The sequence below is a fragment of the Penicillium expansum genome (genome assembly GCF_000769745.1).
Source record: "Penicillium expansum strain MD-8 chromosome Unknown contig362, whole genome shotgun sequence".
In the NCBI taxonomy this organism is placed as follows: Eukaryota; Fungi; Ascomycota; class Eurotiomycetes; order Eurotiales; family Aspergillaceae; genus Penicillium; species Penicillium expansum.
This window is the reverse complement of record NW_015971526.1, coordinates 474524-493485: the sequence shown is the minus strand read 5'-3', so window position 1 is coordinate 493485 and position 18962 is coordinate 474524. Positions and strand designations below refer to the sequence as shown.

General features: G+C 49.0%; 7 protein-coding genes across 7 annotated transcripts; 2 read left to right on the top strand and 5 right to left on the bottom strand.

Moving 5' to 3' along the window:
- Nucleotides 1-411: 411 nt before the first annotated feature.
- PEX2_104860 (uncharacterized protein) lies at nt 412-1367 on the top strand (the record flags this gene model as incomplete). Its single annotated transcript, XM_016747755.1, has 2 exons — nt 412-945; nt 1035-1367. The coding sequence occupies 2 exons, from the start codon at nt 412-414 to the stop codon at nt 1365-1367; spliced, it is 867 nt and encodes a 288-aa protein (XP_016593242.1).
- Nucleotides 1368-1741: 374 nt separating this feature from the next.
- On the bottom strand, nt 1742-4300 carry PEX2_104850 (DUF2013 domain-containing protein; the record flags this gene model as incomplete). The annotated part of the gene is made up of 6 exons (XM_016747754.1): nt 1742-3207; nt 3261-3417; nt 3472-3572; nt 3631-3981; nt 4102-4203; nt 4264-4300. 6 exons carry the CDS (start codon nt 4298-4300, stop codon nt 1742-1744), a joined length of 2214 nt encoding a protein of 737 aa, XP_016593241.1.
- Nucleotides 4301-4503: 203 nt separating this feature from the next.
- On the bottom strand, nt 4504-7370 carry PEX2_104840 (class I alpha-mannosidase 1A; the record flags this gene model as incomplete). The annotated part of the gene is made up of 3 exons (XM_016747753.1): nt 4504-4543; nt 4600-6210; nt 6268-7370. 3 exons carry the CDS (start codon nt 7368-7370, stop codon nt 4504-4506), a joined length of 2754 nt encoding a protein of 917 aa, XP_016593240.1.
- Nucleotides 7371-8661: 1291 nt separating this feature from the next.
- On the bottom strand, nt 8662-9171 carry PEX2_104830 (uncharacterized protein; the record flags this gene model as incomplete). The annotated part of the gene is made up of 1 exon (XM_016747752.1): nt 8662-9171. One exon carries the CDS (start codon nt 9169-9171, stop codon nt 8662-8664), a length of 510 nt encoding a protein of 169 aa, XP_016593239.1.
- Nucleotides 9172-9610: 439 nt separating this feature from the next.
- On the bottom strand, nt 9611-12521 carry atgI (autophagy protein ATG9; the record flags this gene model as incomplete). The annotated part of the gene is made up of 2 exons (XM_016747751.1): nt 9611-11738; nt 11797-12521. The coding sequence occupies 2 exons, from the start codon at nt 12519-12521 to the stop codon at nt 9611-9613; spliced, it is 2853 nt and encodes a 950-aa protein (XP_016593238.1).
- A 2691-nt stretch (nt 12522-15212) lies between these two features.
- Nucleotides 15213-16817, top strand: PEX2_104810 (hydantoinase/dihydropyrimidinase family protein; the record flags this gene model as incomplete). The annotated part of the gene is made up of 3 exons (XM_016747750.1): nt 15213-15395; nt 15456-15537; nt 15601-16817. The coding sequence occupies 3 exons, from the start codon at nt 15213-15215 to the stop codon at nt 16815-16817; spliced, it is 1482 nt and encodes a 493-aa protein (XP_016593237.1).
- A 440-nt stretch (nt 16818-17257) lies between these two features.
- Nucleotides 17258-18711, bottom strand: PEX2_104800 (M20 family metallo-hydrolase; the record flags this gene model as incomplete). The annotated part of the gene is made up of 4 exons (XM_016747749.1): nt 17258-17342; nt 17402-18211; nt 18269-18383; nt 18444-18711. 4 exons carry the CDS (start codon nt 18709-18711, stop codon nt 17258-17260), a joined length of 1278 nt encoding a protein of 425 aa, XP_016593236.1.
- Between the last annotated feature and the right edge of the window lie 251 nt (nt 18712-18962).

Genomic DNA, 18962 nt, shown 5'->3' with positions numbered 1-18962 from the left:
ATCTCTGGTGTAGGACTCGCTGCTATTAGAAGTGTGTCAACAGAATTATCTGATCTCACCCTATGTTGATGTTATGTATACAATAGTGTGGTCGAGTGAAGCTTTGAGAAGCTCCAACTTGTATCTTTTGTGTGCATATACCGTACAAAAGATACTTAAGCCACAAGCTGCATGTGGGCTTTGTAGAATGATCACAAGCCCCATAAAAGTCAAGTATAGACTCTAGTACATATAAAAAGCAGTCAAAATACACGTAAATTATATATTATACCATGTATGTAGCTTCTGCATACACACCAGATCCATTTGGATCTTATACTACAAACGCACAGACCAACCTCACAATTACATCTCCAACAATCACATCTTCACATCTACCTCTCCATTGACTCCCCCAATCACACCAAAACCATGGCCTACCTCGCCCGCACTCTCCCAAAAAGGGTCATAACCCCCTCCCTAACCCAATCCATCCGCCAAACCCGAGCACTAAGCACACCAACCCTCCAATCCACACCAACAACCCGCACACCCCGAACAAACCAAAGACACCTCCTCCCCCACCGAACCTACCACTCAGCCCTACACGCCCGGCTCCCAGACCACTCCTACACAAACTCCCAAACCGCAATCCTCACCTCCGCACTCGCGCACGTGCCCACACACGGCTTCTCCGCCACAGCCCTAACCCTCGGCGCGCGTGACGCCGGCTTCCTCGACGTCTCGGTGCAACTCCTCCCGCGCGGCGAATTCGACCTCATCCTCTTCTGGCTTGCTAGTCGACGGGGTCTGTTGCGCGGGAAGGTCGAGGAGGGCGGATTATTCCGGCGCATTGCGGCGGAGAAGGGGAAGGATGTTCATGAGCTTGGTGTTGAGGAGAGGGTTAGGGGATTGCTTTTGGAGAGGTTGAGGATGAATGCCGAGGTTAAGGATGTTTGGCAGGATGTGAGTTTTTCTTTCTTTCTCTTTCTTCCCTTTTGAAGCATATATATGCAGAAGGAGAACCAATTCCCATACTAATTTTTGTTTTATAGGCTCTTGCGCAAATGTCGCTTCTTGCTAATATCCCCCTCTCTCTTACGGAGCTGCATGCCCTCGCTTCGGATATTCTTACACTCTCTGGTGATGACTCCGTTGATGCGACTTGGTACACGCGCCGTCTTGCGGTGTCGGCTATATATGCCAGTGCTGAGGTTGTTATGACGCGTGACCCGACGCCAGATCTTGTGGAGACGGCTGCGTTTGTGGAGCGTCGGTTTGAGGATCGGAAGGCGCTTGCTGATAAGATTACTGGGATTGGACAGTATGCTGGGTTTGGGTGGAATACTGCTATTGGGCTGGGGCGAAGCTGGGGGTTGAAGATTTGAGGTGACTTTCATACTTGGTATCGATTTCCAGCCTACTTGAGGTTGTGGATGGAACCTTGGAATTTAACTGAAGCAGGCTTTGCTCGGTGGTAGATCGATTTGTACTTTTATTCCAACTATTGTATTTATTATTGTAAACTACTCCATTCTTGTCAGCGAAAATACTCTATTTTGTTATTCTGGGATCCAGTCCTCGCTGATATCCTCACAAATATCCATGTCATGCAAAATAACTAGAGACATAGCCTATCATGTCCCAACCTGTTCACCTGAACAGCCACGCTTGATGCCGAAAAAACCTGAAAATGAACCAAGAGCCAAGAGTATGTCTAATCATGAAAAGCAAGGGAATTGAACAGATCGAGAAGCAACGCTTAATGCAGAGAGACGTTCTGCACTGCCTCCTCTACGCTGAGAGGCGCATGTTTATCGGCAGCACTATCGGCTGGGCCATCTACCTTGTCTGTGGTAGCCTCAGATGGGGATATCAACAGCGTGGGGGACTTTGGCGAGAACGGATCTGAAACAACACTGCCCTCTGGTGACGGTTCTTGCTGAGTAGACACGGGCGTGTTTTCAGCAGTCTCGGACTCCTTCGATAGACTAACACTGCTGGCCCCGCTCTCTACCGAGTCACTCTGTCCATGCTGGGGCTTGCCACGTCCCCAACGGCGCGCTTTTGGCGGAAGTGGAGCCTGCCCATGCCGGCCTGTTCCAGCTGCTGGGACTACGGGCCGGTGGTGACTTGAGGAGGGTGTGTTGTGACTGGAACGGCGTGGTGGCGGGAGAGCAGGGGGTGGGTTTGATACGGCCCGCCGTGGCCGTGAAACTGGGGGTGCAAGAGTGGAAGCTAACCCAGAGTCGCGGTGATCGGTGGTAGGTGTCTGTGACTGTGGGGTGCTGGAAATGAAAACGGTGGTGGGGCTGACTTCGATGCCTTCGGGAATGGTGTTCCCGTCGCTGCTTGTGCCAGTAGAGTGTTGCTCTTCTTCATCCACGGCCAGACGGCGCCCGCGCCAGCGGCGAGATTTCGGTGGTTCTGGTTTGACTTTTGGTGGTCGGATTATTGGTGTCTCGTCACTGAGAGCGGCGGCAGGGACTGTGTCTTTCCGGCTGGGGGTTATTATGCCGGGCTTTTCGTGCTGTGCTGCAACGGCCTGGACGCTTAGTGAAGATGCGGATGCGGGCTCTAGGTTCATGCCGAGCCGGTGGATCAAGCTGTGTTTCCGACTTCCTGGTGCGTTAGACGAACTATACGAATCCATTCGCGTTGGTGATGTTGTATCGGGTGAGCTAGCGATTGTGCTTGATCGCGAGAGTGTGCGGGATATGTCGAGCTGTTCGCCGATATCTATGGGTGACGCATGCTGCTCGCCTTGATCTAGAACAGTCTCAATTGTAGTCGTTGTCACTTGAATGGGAGTGTCTTGCGCTTCTGCTGCGTCGGGCTGTTCATCGTTGCGCAGCCAGTCCACTGTCGCACACCGAGCAACAAGTCGACGTGTCGTTTCATCAACTTCTTCGAAATGCATGATTTTCTCGTGTTCTGGGTCGCTCCCATATGATACTTGGCCTCGAACAAGTATACTGAGTAGTCTTCGAAGTCCATCACGCTTGTAGTGCGGCGGGTCTCGTAGCTGTGTATGAGCTAGAAGCGGGTAAAGAACACGTAGGTATGTATGCCGTAGTGCAGAGGCCTCCTCGGGTAGATCAAGCAAATTCCGTATCAATATATCGACCAGAACGTGTAGATCATTCGTGAAGAAGTACTCATATGTGCTAGGGGTGGTAAATATGAGATAGAGAAGCTTCAATGTGAGCAACTGAAGGGATGTCTCGGCTGCATGTTGTCAGTCGTCGGTTTTTTTTTTGAACAAGAGGATGACCCATTACCTTCACGGTTGATAAGAAGAATTATGTTCTCCCCGAATGTCTTATACATTCCACCATACACCGAGAGGACCTTGATGACCTTGTTAGTCAAGTGGGCAGAGGGCCGGCCGTCCACTGGATCGTGAGCCGAGATCATGAACTGCTCGTTCAGAACAAGCTGTGTAATTTGTCAATCCTATTCTAACCAAAATTGGCATGAGCAAGTACTCACTAGCACTCGAATCACGGGGTAATGATACGGATCGGTAACATCGTAAGAGAGATCTTCGATGATATCAAAGAGACAGCGAATGAAATCGTCATCCACGAGAACTGCACACAAGCCCCATAATCAGCTACCGGCAGCAGCACATGTGTATCCAAAACGTACCCAAGTCTTCAATTTTGACCCTTTGTATCCTCGACATCTCATACACAAGGTCCATCAACAAACGATGAAGACCCGCGTCGCCGTCCAGATCTGCCCTCCGCATCGCCTGTATAAGCTCGAGGAGACGCGCAAACGCGCCCTCCTCATTCAGCATCTGAAGCACAGCTTCATTCTGTCGTCCGTCAAAGAGAATGAATGACGCAATGAAGTGGAGTGTAATCGGGTCATCGTCCTGCAAGAGACCGTAGAGAATCTGTCGTCGCACGTAGTCCGCATGTGAGGCGAAGATACTCGACGTAAATAGCTTGTAGGAACAGCGCGAGATATCTGTTTCCGATCGGAGGTATTCATCTAGGAAAGGGTGGGCGTGTTAGTCGCAGTGGAAACAAAGTTGGGGGGCGGACGTGGCGCTGCTCGCGGGAGCGTGTCGGGGTAGAGACATCGCTTCTCGGAGGTCGACGTGCTGTTTACCTTTGTGTTGAGTTGTTAGACTAAGATAAGCTCGGAGGGCGTCGTCGATCTCATCTTCAGAGTCACAGGGCTTGGAGACGATCGCTTGAAGTTCTGCGAGAACTGGTCAATTGTCACGTCGCATTATCTTGGAAAGAGAAAAGAGAGGGAGAAACAACATACCAGTCCAGAACTCAGTCTCCGAGACCTCAGGCTCCATTTCCCGTCAGACAGCTCATGCCGGTTCATGTGCCGGTTTGAAGAGTTGGGGAGAGTTGAAGGGCGGGGGCTTGGGAATTCGAGAGTTCCACTGCGGGTCAACCCAAGGTACGCACTACGTTTGACTACTTCGAGGTTCAGGGGACTACCAGGTACATGCTATAGAAGAAAGAACTTTCATTGGTATCAAAATGCAAAACAAAATTATGCAACCGGACGCAGGAATGGATGCGCTTCGGTATTTCTGTAAAAGTTAGTTGTTGGTCCAGTGTTGTTTACACGGCTATGTCAATCACTCACAGAACATATTTATCCAAGTCCACGACACTAGGGTCGCTGAACAAAAGGTAGAAGTACTTCAACGTCTCGCATAGCCAGAAAGACTCCATAGTATCTTTATGGACCGGTTTCTGGGCTGTGACATCGTTGATGGCCGCGTTGGCCAGCTCCGTTCGGGTATACTTCGAGATGGCCTCGAACATCTGCCACCCCTTGCGACGCCATGATTCGTCACCAGTCAGGCGGTACATGATAAAGACCGACTCAATTGCCTCGGGCCGAAGGTAGTAGTTCGGCGATGGGATACTGATCATGCCTGCTGGGAGGTGGTCTTTGCCGACTTCGGCGATGTGAGGCGAAGCGGGCGATGAAGTTGAACGAGGTGCATCTCGGTTCTGAAATTCAGCTTCACTTGGAGTTGGAGTCTGGATTGGAGCAATAGATGATGCTTCCGCGTGCTTTCCTACTGCGAATCCATCACGCTTCACCAACACATCGCTATCGTGAGGGTTTAATGAGCCCGGCATGGGGATGGGAACCGTCCCGCTCGCGGATCCTTGCGGTGGAATGTGCGCAATCATGTTCACGCGCTGTTCGTAGCTGCTCTCTCCAGTGCGGAACGAGTGTCCTGCCCCGGGGTCTACGCGCGAGTAGCGTGCCACGCCAGCCTCGAAGCGGGCTTGATCCCACTCGCAGGCCGAACCTTTCTCGCAGGGCAAAAGGCGGAAGCGTTCTGGCATAATTCCGGTTTGGGTGGACTCATAAGCCCAAACACAACCGTCGGTCAGTTTTGCTGCGAGTTCCAGATCACCATCGATGCCAAAGGCCTTGGCCCCTATGGCGAACATGCCGCCGACGAAACAGGTCAAGTGAGTGCCATCGTATTCAAGATCAGTGGGAGTGAGCTCTGTGACCTTTCCAGGTGTCATTGGTGCAGTTGAGGCCATGAACCGAATATCACGTCCACCTTTCACCATGGGCTGGAAGAGAAGATTTTTGCGGGCTGCAGTGGCTGCCTTTTTATACATATTCAAATATTGCTCGTTCAGGCCACCCAGCAGAAGGTATTCCTTGGGCAGGTATTCGTAGGTCGAGTCAGCCATTCCTCCCATGGTGTATCCGTTATCGCGGGGTGAATTGGGAAGTCCTAAGCCGCCATTGCATTTATCTGCTGAGAGTGTATTTTGCTCGCGTGCCTGAATGCTAGCTTCACTCGCAGCTCGCGTATCATTGACAGGTTGGGCATGTCCTTCGAGCTCAGCGTTTATGTCGCGTGGGATCAGCTTCAAATAACTTTCAAGGTCTGTCGGTGCAGCGTAGGGCTTGCGGGTCATCGTAGTAGTGCTCTTGGTCGTACTAGCGGCGTTCTGCTCGCGTGGAGGGCTGCTATCACGCGGGGGAATGTCCTTGGAGTACTTGGAACATCCCTGTGCATTGACCCGTAGAGGCCACAGTCCAGGGATGCTGGTTGAGTCTTGGATCTTCTCTAATTCGTTGGTAATCCGTGCAATCGCATCATAGTATTTGTCCCGCTTGGTCAATTGAGCCAAACGGGTAAATTCCAAGGAAAGCGATCCAATTTCAGCCAGACCAGCTCGGGAAGACGCCCGGTGCGGTCTCGCAGCATACTCTCTAAGATTTGTTAGTCGTCGCCCACGGATAATCGAGATAAATTGTGACAAGACTTACGGGGCCCAGCGATAGTAAAGGTGCGGCATGCGGTTAGGTGTATCAAAGGCGCCAATGAGAACCTCAGCAAGCTCCTCTGCTTTCTCCAAGAGTACCGGGTATCGATGCCCAGAAATGTCATAGGCGCCCAAAAGACCTCCAAGATAGCGGATAGTTGTCTCAAACATCGGAATATCTGCTCTTAGTGATGTTTTGAAATCAATGTTTTTGATCACATCCAAAGCCTCGGAGAATTCATCCTTCAATTGCATAATCCAGAGAGTATCAATGGAATCAACCAATGTCGCTCCCCAGCCATTGAATGGGTCTTCAAACTCTTTTGACAAAGGTTTGACTTCGTCATGTCCCATCGCGACCCCCTTGTAACCTTTCCAAGCATGCGTGAACTCGGCCTTGATAGCGCTAAGCCGTTGTAGACGCTCTTGTTTATCGGAGCTCGACTCATCCTTAAACTTCGCTTGGAGCTTGGGGATTGTTTTGGACTGTTCCTTTGGCAGCTTGATCACCTCCTCTGCAGGGACGGGGAACCGTTCCGGGAACTTCCTCCACTTGGCCGTTAGGACGCCAGGTTTAGGGCGTTCCGCTTCCCTTCTGCCCGCCCCTCCATTATCAATCTCCTCCCCGTTTCCACTATTGATGTTCTCCGTTTTCGGTGGTGACAAGCTGTCGGTGCTCCCCACCTTCGGCGGTTCCTTCACGGGTTCCTTCGTGGAGCCCTTCGCGGAGTCCTTCGGCCCATCCTTGATGGGCGTCTTCACCGGTGGAGTGTCGGAGGAAGCATCTTTAAACCGGCCACTGTCCTTTGAGCCGCTATTGGGACCCACGGGCGAGATGATCTTCTCTGGCTGTGGTGGGGAGGTGGAGCCGCGGGAAGGATCAGGAAGCACGCGGTTTCTGCTCTCCTCGATGGCGGCAGCAGCGCCTGGATTTTCAAGTTTGGGTGTCGCGGGTTGATTCGGATGGGCAGGGTCGGGTGAATGAACGCTAGTAGACTCTTCAATGACCGTATAGCTCCAATCGCGTGACCGCGCAAAGTGGAAGAATGTGAAGACGACAGCCGCCGCGAATATCACCAGTACTCGATATCGACGAGCTCGAATCATCGCGAGCTGTCACCTTTCAGGTATTCTTTTTCAAGAAGAAAAAGAAGTATGTTGTAAGAGGAGAAAGGAAGAAAAACACCCAGGAGATTAGCCAAGTCCAGATGGAATCACGAGACTCCACAAGTAAATAAAAGGGTCCACATGCGAGAGCCTCCCCCGTTCTATTTTGGTCTTTCTGTCTTTCTGTCTTTCAGTCCTCTTTGACATTTTCAGTTTCTTCAATTCTATATATCTCTTCCCTTTGTATTTTTCTATCTTTCTATACCTCTTCTCTCTGAAAGTGACCCCTTCCAATGATGTCAATGATTTCAACAATTCCACAACGCCCTGGAAAGCCGCGGTTCTCTGGCCTCAAACATAGTGGGGATCACAGCCCAGACGCCATTTTTTTAGGGCGGATTTCCAAGGCTATTCAACGCCGATCATTGGCCCCAGATTCCGGACAGTGACTGAATTAAATGCATGCAACCCGCAAGGGTCTTCAAATTGGCCTATCATCAATCGACTCTTCCGCTAGCTCATATGAAAGTGCTGCCTCTGTTCCAAATGTGGTCCACAGGGCTCATCTCGTATTGGTGTGCGAGTAACCCCTGCATTATGCAGCCGACGGGGATACATAACACTCCGTTAAATACTCCGTACGATTACAATCGCATGCCGTGGAGCTTCGATGTATACCGAGGAAAAGATACCCTATACACGATATTTATCTATAATTATCTTGATACAGCATCATGAATCGACCAACTAACATGTGGATACTGTCGGCCCCAGGGTCCCCGAAGGGGTTAGAAGAACAACTCCATAGACTAACATTGCTATTCTTAGAATATGCAAAGATCCAAGAGCACGGTCAACTTTGACTAAATATATATGAGCCATGTGGAGCTTGGGTTTCAGCCACCCATGTTCCTACAATATATCCGCCATACTATAGGGAGATGACCAATCCATGAAAATGTTGTCTAGTCAGGTTACTAACTATCTAGGTATGACAGCTAAACCTAATTGCATATATTCATAGTATATGGGTTGTGACGCATGTCGGCACTTGTGTGATGAGTTATGGCAGACATATCAATGGGGGCCCTATGGACATATCTACTTCACCCTCGTCCTTTACATTGGCTCAACAGCTTCATCACTCGAATCAAGCACTCCGACTGGGATATTGACTGTTCCATAGAAGTCCAAAACGACTCCTCGTTCGCATCACTTGACTTTCCAGTTGTCAATACATATGGGGGAAAAAAGCCAATTTCCGTCAGGAGTACCATACTCAGGTAGACCTTTAAGCCCAGTGCCGTTTCATCCCCAGTCTCTGGAAGTAGCCAAACAAAGCATTCCTAGGCACATATCCAGCATGTGTTCTTTGCCATGCAGCTGCAAACGAGCCCTCAATTGGACCCAACTCCCCAAACCCAAGGACTTCAAGAGCCCACGGTGTCAACAACGCCAGAATGCCCAATGCAATCAGAGTAGCGTACACAGGATGGTCCGTTGCAAAGTCGACAGCAGCGTTTCTGCTTTGGGTTGCAGCGTCAGACGCAGCTCGTGCCATGTCCGCACCGGATTGGATTGCATTCTCTAAGCCACGGAGGATAGCTTGTGCTATGGCGTCGGTCCAGTTATCGGTGGAGAATTCCTCGTTCAGTTCTTTGTGGAGCGAGTAGGGCTCGTCGGCATTGAGGATCTTGGTGACAATAGCAGAAGCGATGGACTCCGGGGATCGGGGGTCGGTGGAAGGGTGTGGCCTTCTCGCTGATCTTCCTGAGATACAGCCGTAGATGAAGTCGAGCATCTTGTTTCAGAGTAGCAGCTAGTTTGTGTCTTGTGGATATGAACGTGGCTTATGGGCAAAGTGGAAGAGCAAGGTGCGTTGAGAGTAATAGTGTAAACAGGAAAGAGGGAAAGAAGGAAAGGAGGGAAAGAGCGAAGGAGGGGTACAGCGGCAAATCAAGTTCATACAGGTGCTCAAGACATATCGGTGGTGAATGGTGAATATAAGCGCCTGATGTGCATGGGTGCATGCGGCCATCCTGCAGGTATTTCTATATTTATCTGTGTACTTAGGACGACCAACATACTACCTACATCATAACAGACAAGATAGAGCAATATAAAATGTTCGCTAGAAGAGACTGAACTCCGCATGAAATGGTCATATATCGTGTCTGAAGCATATAAGCCATGATCTCCCAAATACCACTATCCTAGAACTTGCGTAGGCGAGTGGATATCTAGATCCCCACATTTGTCCGCCTGCCTTCGGTGTTCGCTTTCTGGAACTGCTGAATTAAGCCCAAAACACCGCCCCCGCCAGCGATGGCGTCAATATTTTCGCCTTCATCGCCCTCAGCGGGGTCACCCTCGTCCCTGCTGGGTGGGTTCATGCGCCAAGAATCTCCGAGGTTACTGTCACTAGTGCCTGCACCTGCACTGGAAGTACCGGCACGAGCACCGGACTGCCGCGTTGTTGAATCATGGCCGTCTTGTGATGATGGTTCTTCCTCGTCGTCGATAGTATCCGTAGATGGGTGCTTGGAACGCCCGAGCCGGGAGCGCTGCTGCTGCTGGGGGGTGGTTCTGGCTGCGGCGCGGAACCCAATGGTCGAGGGTTGGTGGTGCGGGTCAAGGAGCATGGACGGGGCAGGAGAGCGGTGATCGAATCCTCCCATTTGCCTTAGTTTAGAGGCGCCCATCATTGATTGAGGGCCGAACGGCATACCGGAGGTCGGCCCAGTGCGTGTCTGGAGATGGTCAAGGCGATCATGGAGAGCACCAAACTCGGCCGCAGTGGGCGAGCCGAGGGTTGGTAAGGTTGGTGGTGGGTGGAATGGTCGCCGGCTGGTAGGTTGATTGGTGGTACCGTAGTTGTCCAAGAAGCCATAGTAGGAAGCAAGCATTTTGCCGTCTTTAGTTGAGAAGTAATCAGTGCGCAGATCCTGTTTGCCAGGGTTCCGACGCGCGGGTCCAGCTTGGGAGAGCACATTGGTGCCCTTCTTGAAATCAAAGACGGCAAAAGAGCAAAGATAGCCTACACCGTCAACGTGCACGGTGAACTCCCGGAAGAAGTCAATGAGACGGTCACTGCATTTGGGCAAGCTGAACCACAGGACAAATGGAGTAAAGATCATACTCAAGATCTCTTCCAAGAATATCACAATTTTCATTTGATAGAGGATTGCGAATTCTTTCCGGACGTCATCGCTATGCAAACGTCCCTTCCATCCGGACGGGAAGTAATGTGTAAAATCGATCAGCTCGAGGAGTGCATACTCAGGGTCGAAGACATCGGTCTCTTCGGGTGCCAGCCCTCGCGCAAAAGCCCAGACTGTACCGAAAATACCAAGATAGAATAGCACAGTCCGGTCGGGAGTAATTTCAAACCCAAGGAAGAGCTCTGGATCTATCACCGAGGCAAGAGCCAACACTGAAGCAAGGGCCCCAGAGATAAAAGCAACGAACCGTGCCACTTGGACGGTCTTATCCTTGGGAAATTGGTCAACATAGCGACTGGCGAATGGATAAGACATGTTGATTCGACGCTCAAAGAGATGCCAAAGCTCATTGAACTCGCGAAATTTCCATTCTGCCATAGGTGTGTATTGACGGGAACCGATTTGGCCCGGGTTCTTCTTGAACTCGTTGAAGTAGCGGAAGAAGTAGTGCATCATAAAATAGACCACAATAAAGGGCGCTACGAAAATATTCATGACGCCAGCGAAAACAAACCGCCGACGTAACCCATCACTTAGCGCTCTTCGATGCGTGTCCTTGAGGAACAGGGTTCGCAGTTGGCCTTGCTCATTAAAGACATAATCCATGACGCAAAGATTGAGATTCCATTCCATGGTCCGGGAGAAGAGTTGTCGATTTTTGAGGAATGGAATAGGGAGAGTGAGGTCCAAAATATCCTTGTTTACAAGCGCGATCATGTAGTTCTCCTTGCGCATTAGGCGGTTGGCAATGTCGTGAGCGTCCATTCGCTGCTTTGACTGGCTGCCTAAGAATCTTCGATGCTTGGTAGAAACCGCGGCCGCGGTAGATGGATTTGAGTCTCTCAACGCCATCAGTCGACTGACCACTTCTTGCCAGGAAATCGTCTGGACCTCGGCATCTGAAACGCCGAGAAGGTGGAGATAGAAGTCATGCAGATGTTTGAGCCTGCGAATGTCTAGCAGGTACTGGAAAAGCTTCCCAATCCAGAAGAAGCTAAAGAGCCATAGCAAAAATGTAGACGACCCGGACATATTCGCTGTACATTGGGGCACAAGAATATCATCCAGAGTCTTGCTCCGCCGGACTTTAGTGTAATCAATGCAGTTGGTCAAAAATGTAGAGAAACCAACAACGAAAGCAAATGTCCTGTATGTATTGTCAGCTTCTCCTACGGTTCTTTGGGAGGGGATTTTCATGAACTTACAAGAGGTTCAGCACCCGGGTCAGCAGAATAGACCAAATTCCGTTCCCTAAGAAGTATATGTAGACATCCTTTAAGAAGTTATCCAGGTCCTCGACGTTTGCCCACCGCCACATTGCTTTCTTCTTGGGATCAACATTGGCAAGACCCGGGTGTTGGCCGGTGAACCATCTCCCTATTGGATGGCCGCTTTCACTGGGAGGTGGTTGACGGGCTGCTGGTTCATTCCAGCGGGCTCCAGTAGGTTGTAAGGATGGCCCAGAACTGGGGGTTTTTCGTCGATTCGAACGATTATGAGACCGGGGAGGAGGAGGCAACTGTGATTTCAGATCTTCGTGATGACCTTCCACCAGCAGAGATTGAGGGACATCTTCATCGTGATCATCAAGCTCATAGCCAAGTGGCAATTCTTGTGCCATCCACCGAGGCTGGGACAACTTGCGACGGCGGGTGCCAGATGGAGAAGCTCGCTGTTCAGGTGCCTTCCCCGACCGTGCTCGGCCAAGCAGTGCAGTGCTGGGGCTGATTATTTCACTGTCTTGTGCATCCGCTAGTGCATCCTCCAGTTCCCGGTCACTAAATTGTTCTTGTTGGTCTTCTATGACCAAGCCTGCACGTTCTTCGAGATCAGAGTATTCGGACCCGGCGTCATGTTGGCGAATAGTCTCGTAGACCGATGGCGAGCCCGTTGGTGGTAGGAACCGTGATAATATGTTAGAGGACATCATTTTGGATCAGACTAAAGGCTATAGTCAGACCACTCATGGCAACAGCTTCAGAAGCCAGTGATGGTGGTGATGAAATGCCATCCAGCGGCGCTTGATGATGCGGAGAAATGAGGATCACTACCAATACAGCAGGCTGAATGTTATAGGGTTGGAAATGGGTAGGCCCCTGATTAAGGTGTTTGTACCAGCTTATAAAGAAGTATGCATCTGACCTCCAGGCCTAGTCCTCGTGATAACAGTCACCAAGAGCTGTGATCATTCCCCAGACCTCCCGATAGCTATGATGACATAAAGAAGGGGGGAAATGGCGTGGCGCCTCAGGCAGCTATCTAAAGTCACATGCGTGGTGGCAGCCCACGGATGAATGGCACGTGATTGAATCGGCTTTATCTTATCTTCACAGATGGATATGGATGGATTTAGGGCGGCTATAAATGCTGCTTGGCAAGGGCTGGGTCATATGTGTAGAAGACGGAAGTAGGGGGGTTTTAATTATGGGGGGTCTAAGTAAGTAGGTAGATTTAACAATATTTACAGTGACCCGCTACTCTGAAGGGCATAGAAAGCAAATGATTTGACATATATAAACGACCGCATATAGATGCTGCCCTCACTAGAATGTTTTGGTGATGTAGTGTTGGCCCTCTTTGGTTGCCTTGAAACACACAGTAACTAGACGAGGAAAGAATAAAATTGGTGTAATTCAGTAGATTCGCCTCGCAATCTGACAGAAAATTGTAAATAGCTGCATCCAACCACGATAAGTCCAGTTGAGTGTAGACGTACATTTTACAGTAGCCCACTTTATTCACAATTCATGGCTTAAAAAGATGGCAAAAATGAACCGAAAGCTCTTCAAGAGTGGAGATCAAATACTTGGAAGCTGGAACTTGAGGAGCTTCGAGGCCAGGCTCGACGAGATGAGCCGTATTCCACCCTCGGCTGTGTGCATGTTTGCAATTCAGGTACGAATCATCTGTAAGGTAAGAAAGATCAGTAAGGGAGGCACTGCGAGTGGTGGATCCATTCTAGAGGATACACACCAACAAAATAGCATTGTTCCGGGCCTGGTGCTCCTGCATCTTTTTCAGCCTTTATATACATGGCCTGACTTGGTTTGCACACAAGTGGCAAACTTCCATAGTCGCAGTAGGTGATTCCTTCGAACAGATCATCGATGCCGAGCAACTTCAGGACGCGTGCCGCATGACTGATATAAGCATTCGTAAGTAGCCATGGCTTGACTTTGCTTCGGTCAAGTCTCAAGAGCAATGCTCGGAGCGTTGGGCTTGGTCGCAAGATGGAATCGAGGGGAAGCGCGTCATCGACTTCATGATTGAAAACCATTGGATCGATTTTATGATGGCGAGTGAGACCTTCAAGAGCCAGACCATAGTCATTGTAGTATCTTTCCTGGAGCACAGTCGCTTCTTGAGAATCAAGGGCGAGGTGTTTGCTAATGAACTGCGCTTTATACAAGTTAATATTGTCTTCAACAAAAAGAAATGTCCGAAAGGTAGATCTCACTGATCATTTTAAACATCTCATCGTGGATATTGGACGCTATATCACTGTATGTCAATTACTAGAATATTTTCACTCTTGATTTGGTCCGCGGAATGCTGAACACTCACATCGGGGATAAAGCTTTTTAGAGACATGACTTGTTAGCGACCCGGTAAAATACTAATAAATTCTTTGAAACATACACAATTATCGATATCAAAGAAGAAGACAGGTCTCTTATCGATGACTGCCATTTTTGTTGATTCTTCAATCACTTTTATCTTGACAATGAAGTAGGTTAGTGTCACAGAAGCCTAGAGAGATACAAGGATAATGCTGAACACTCAAGTCTGAACCACTGTAAGGGCGTTCTTTCAAACAGAAAAGTGAGCAATATATATTGTTCTACTTCATAGCTCCCTAGGATAGACACACTCGCTATCCCTTAGGACTCAACTGGCCGACGGGGTTCTGGAAACGCCCGTTCCCCGCCATAATCGCAACCCACCCCCGTCGGCGAACATGAGCTAATCTGAAATATCTATACAAATCTTGATGGTTTTCGTTAGAAAATTGATTTCTAACTTGGAAAGTAAATATTGGGATTTTCTTGGATGGGGCCATATTAGTCTTAAGACATTGTTTGCAGACTAAATAGATGATTATTGCCTAGAAATTAAGCAATAGAAGAATATAACTAGTCTTTCCAAGATTGGTTTAAATATAAATATAGGTAAGAAATTACTAAGAATGCTAGCATTGGTTATTTGCTGTGCCCCTAGGGCTACTTTCTACTATTTACTATTTACTATTAGTCTTTATTTCTGTCACAATTTTACTACTCCGTACGGAGTACACCTGGATAAGATGCTCCCTTGTCTTTTTTTTTTGGGTAAATTACAGGTTAGATAGGTAACTATCTTGGGAGGTTGTGATCGATTTGTATGTAGATCGGAAGAGTCGAATACCGTATTATTTCCTTCCGATACCTCAAAGTCCCTGGCCAATGAACTTCCAAGCCCTATCGCCCGGCGATATTCTTTGATCCACCAAGTCAATACATTCGATTGGCATAAATGACTGTTTCGGTCTTCAAGATGAATAGAGTAAACGCAAGTTGAAAAATTGGAGCAACGTTCGAAACTCACTTCTCCGAACACAGGTGTTTCAACTGTACAATCCGTCATGTCGTCCGTCGAGAACGAGTTTGATTGTATTGTATTGAATGGCACTGTTGTTACAGCTGCTGACATTGGCCGATATGACATTGGTATCAAGGATGGGAAAATTCATATGCTTGCACCAGCTCTTTCTTTAGCAAACGTTCCTGCTTCACGTGTGATCGACGCCGAGGGAGCATATGTTACGGTATGACACACATTTACCCGGGATGATATGTTTTCTGATTTTCTAATTCGGCAATCATAGCCCGGGGGAGTGGACGCGCATGTTCACCTTGCAGAACCGGAGCTATTTGGCAAAGGTAAAAGCATTGATGATTACACCACAGGTAGGCACTGTATTTTGGCTTTCACCATTAATGGACCTGCTGTTGATACCAGGATCAATTTAGGAACTCGGTCTGCCATAGCGGGTGGCACAACTACCGTGATAGCATTTGCTCCGCAGGAGAAGACAAACCCATCACTACTAGGTGTGCTGGATGATGCCCACAAGAAGGCCGCTGGCAATGCCTACTGTGACTACTCTTTGCATATCATCGTCTCAAACCCAACACAACAGGCACTCGATGAATTCCCTGTTCTGCGAGAACGTGGCATTTCGTCTGTGAAGATCTACATGACTTATGAGTCCCTCCAATTGCGGGATAGGGAGATCCTAGATGTTCTTTTGCAAGCGCGGTTCTGTGGCATCACTACAATGGTCCATGCCGAAAACGGGGACATGCTGTCTTGGATGACGGAGAAATTGGAGGCGCAAGGGCTGATTGCGCCGAAGTACCATGCTACTTCTCGTCCACCTCTGCTAGAGAGTGAGGCCACAAACAGAGCTATCTCTCTTGGCCAGCTCATTGGGGCTCCAATTCTGATCGTCCATGTATCATCTCAAGAGGCAGCCAGGTCCATTAGAGATGCACAGACACGCGGTCTCCCAGTCTATGGAGAAACCTACCCACAATATCTATTTCTGACCCGGAAGAGCCTCGACCAGGATGGATTCGAAGGGGCCAAGTGTGTCTGCTCGCCTCCCCCTCGTGATGGGCCGGAAGATTTGGAGGCTATATTGGGAGGGCTGAAGAATGGAACATTTACTATCCTTTCTTCCGACCATTGCCCATTCCTGTATGATAATGCAGAATATGGCAAGAAATCTGCAATCACCGAAGATGCGCCGCTTGGACGTTTCCAGCACATCCCCAATGGATGCCCAGGTGTGGAGACGCGACTATCTTTGGTGTTCAGTGAGAACCGCCTCCGTCCAGAGCGGTTTGTTGAGCTGACGAGCACCAATCCTGCTAAACTATACGGGTTGTACCCGCGAAAGGGTGCTCTCATTCCTGGTATCTCTGATGCTGATTTGGTTATTTGGTACCCGAAATTGGACCCGTTCCCTATCACCAACTCGTCGTTGCATCACGCCGTTGATTATACCCCATTTGAGGGTCATGAAGTATCCCAATGGCCTCGGTATACCATTTCACGAGGGGAAGTGATGTGGGATCGGGATAATGGAGGTATTGTTGGCAGCAAAGGCTTCGGTCAATTTCAGAATCGCACAGCTAGTGCCTTTTGTGAGGACCTATCTCCTTGGGATGTCTCGAAATTTTAGAATAGCCGAGAATATGCTGAGAATGATTCATTCAATTTGATTTATACACTACTCCTTTGGTGAACAAGATTACAAGATCATTTAATGTCACTATTTCTGTTAATATTTGTTTCATAGATATTGTACACCCTTGGGTACTTTTTTCTCTATGTCTTCTGTCTTTTCTTTTAGTGAGGTGAAATGGGATAATATCGTTTGATTACATGCAGGGATTGAAGAGCGTAAGCTCTGACCGTCAGAGAAAACAAGTTTCTTATTGACTAATATGAATATGTTTGCGAATGATGATTTTAAAAAGCGGTTGGTTTCCTAGCAATGTAAGAAATAATCAAGGTGATATAATTTTATTCTAAGTCGCTTAATTTGTGCTATAACGTTTTGAAAGTTCCACCAGATATATCTCTTTCCATTTGACTTCCCGGAAAGACCTGAGCAGACAGTCACGCAGAAATTTCTTCGTCTTGTTGGCGCAAATGAGCATCATATAGCAAGACTGCCTGCATCAGTGCTTTAGCTCCAAGGTCACTACAACAGGAATTTTGATGATTAGCTGCCATATTAGATGATAGGGATTATAAACATACCAGTCTTCTTCAGAGGTGAACTCTGACGGGTTGTGGCTGATGCCATCCTTGGAAGGGGTAAATATCATAGCTGTTGGCGTCACCTTTGCCGTCTCTGCGCTGTCATGACCAGCACAACTTTCAAATTCATCCACCATAGATTGGCCAGCGACATTCTTTAGGGCGTCCCGCACACACCTCAATGTCACAGGATCAAACTCCACGCCCTTTTTCCCCCAGGTTTGTTCCATTTCAATGCTGAGCCCCTCTCGGTCGCTTTCCACTTTCTGTAAGTATGAGCGTAGGTCACCCTCAATTTTGTCCAAAACCTCTTCACTCAAGTGACGCAGGTCCAATGTGCAGAATGCGCTTCCAGGAACCGTGTTAGGGCTGCTAGTCCCGGTTTTGAACACTCCCCCTGTCCCAAATGCGGACTTGCGCAAAGACAATTCCTCCACTTTGACTGCAAATTTGGCCAATGCTACAAGAGCGTCTGCTCGACTGGCCATGGGCATAGCACCCGCATGAGCCTCACGACCCTTGCATCGAATCTGGTACCAACGCATGCCTTGTACGCCCTTGACAACGGCCAGCTTCTGACCCTGCTGCTCGAGTTTGCTCCCTTGCTCGATGTGAAGCTCAAAATGAGCAGATAACGGGTTCTTTTGGTAAGAGCAGGGTGTGGTACCTAGGTAGTTAATTCTTCGCAGCTCACTAGCCATGGTCACACTCGAATCGCTCAGATCTGCTAGATCATGAGCTTCCGAGATGAGTTCGGCCTCTGACCACACACCGGACCCGGTACACATCTTGGGAAAACGGGATCCCTCTCTTGTGCACTTGTTAGCGACAAGTAATCAACCGTATCTGTGCGTGTAATGGACTTACTCATTGGTCCAGTCAATTGCCGCCAAAGGAGCATAAGTTTTAATTTTGCTGTGCTTGATAGTCCGCAGAACTTCTAGCGCTGCCACAACTCCCAGAACTCCATCAAATCGTCCTCCTGGTCAGGTGAACATGAGTCAAAAACGATGGTAAATTGAGAAAAAAGGGAACAACGAACCGGCTGGCTGTGTATCCAAGTGACTGCCCATTCCAATAGGGGCAATGGTATTATTTTGACCTTGTAAAATGGCAAAGATGTTGCCCATCTCATCCACTTTCACCTCGCATCCTAAGGTCTTTGCCTCCGAGACGAACCAGTCCCGCACGTCACGATCCGAATCAGTTAGAGATTCACGACAAAGACCAACATAGCTGTCTTGTTCTAGTTGTCCCCATTTAGAAGAATGCTGAACTGAAGCCCAGGCGGACGGTTGGACGGACTGCATGCTGCTCGATTTCCAGGAATAATGTCGTGGGCTCGCGAAGGAAGGAAATACTGCACGACTTTCACCTAGATAAGCAAGAAATAGTTATAAATTTATTAAGGATGGTCCATCTTCAGAGATAAGGGTGGCCCTAAGTGATGGCAGGCCGAGTGCAACGCCGGGCAACAAGGAGACTATCGTGCACTAATTGAGTTGGCCGTCGTTCCGCCTATTTCCTGCTTTCCCCGAGACACCGGGACAGGAGGCCGGCG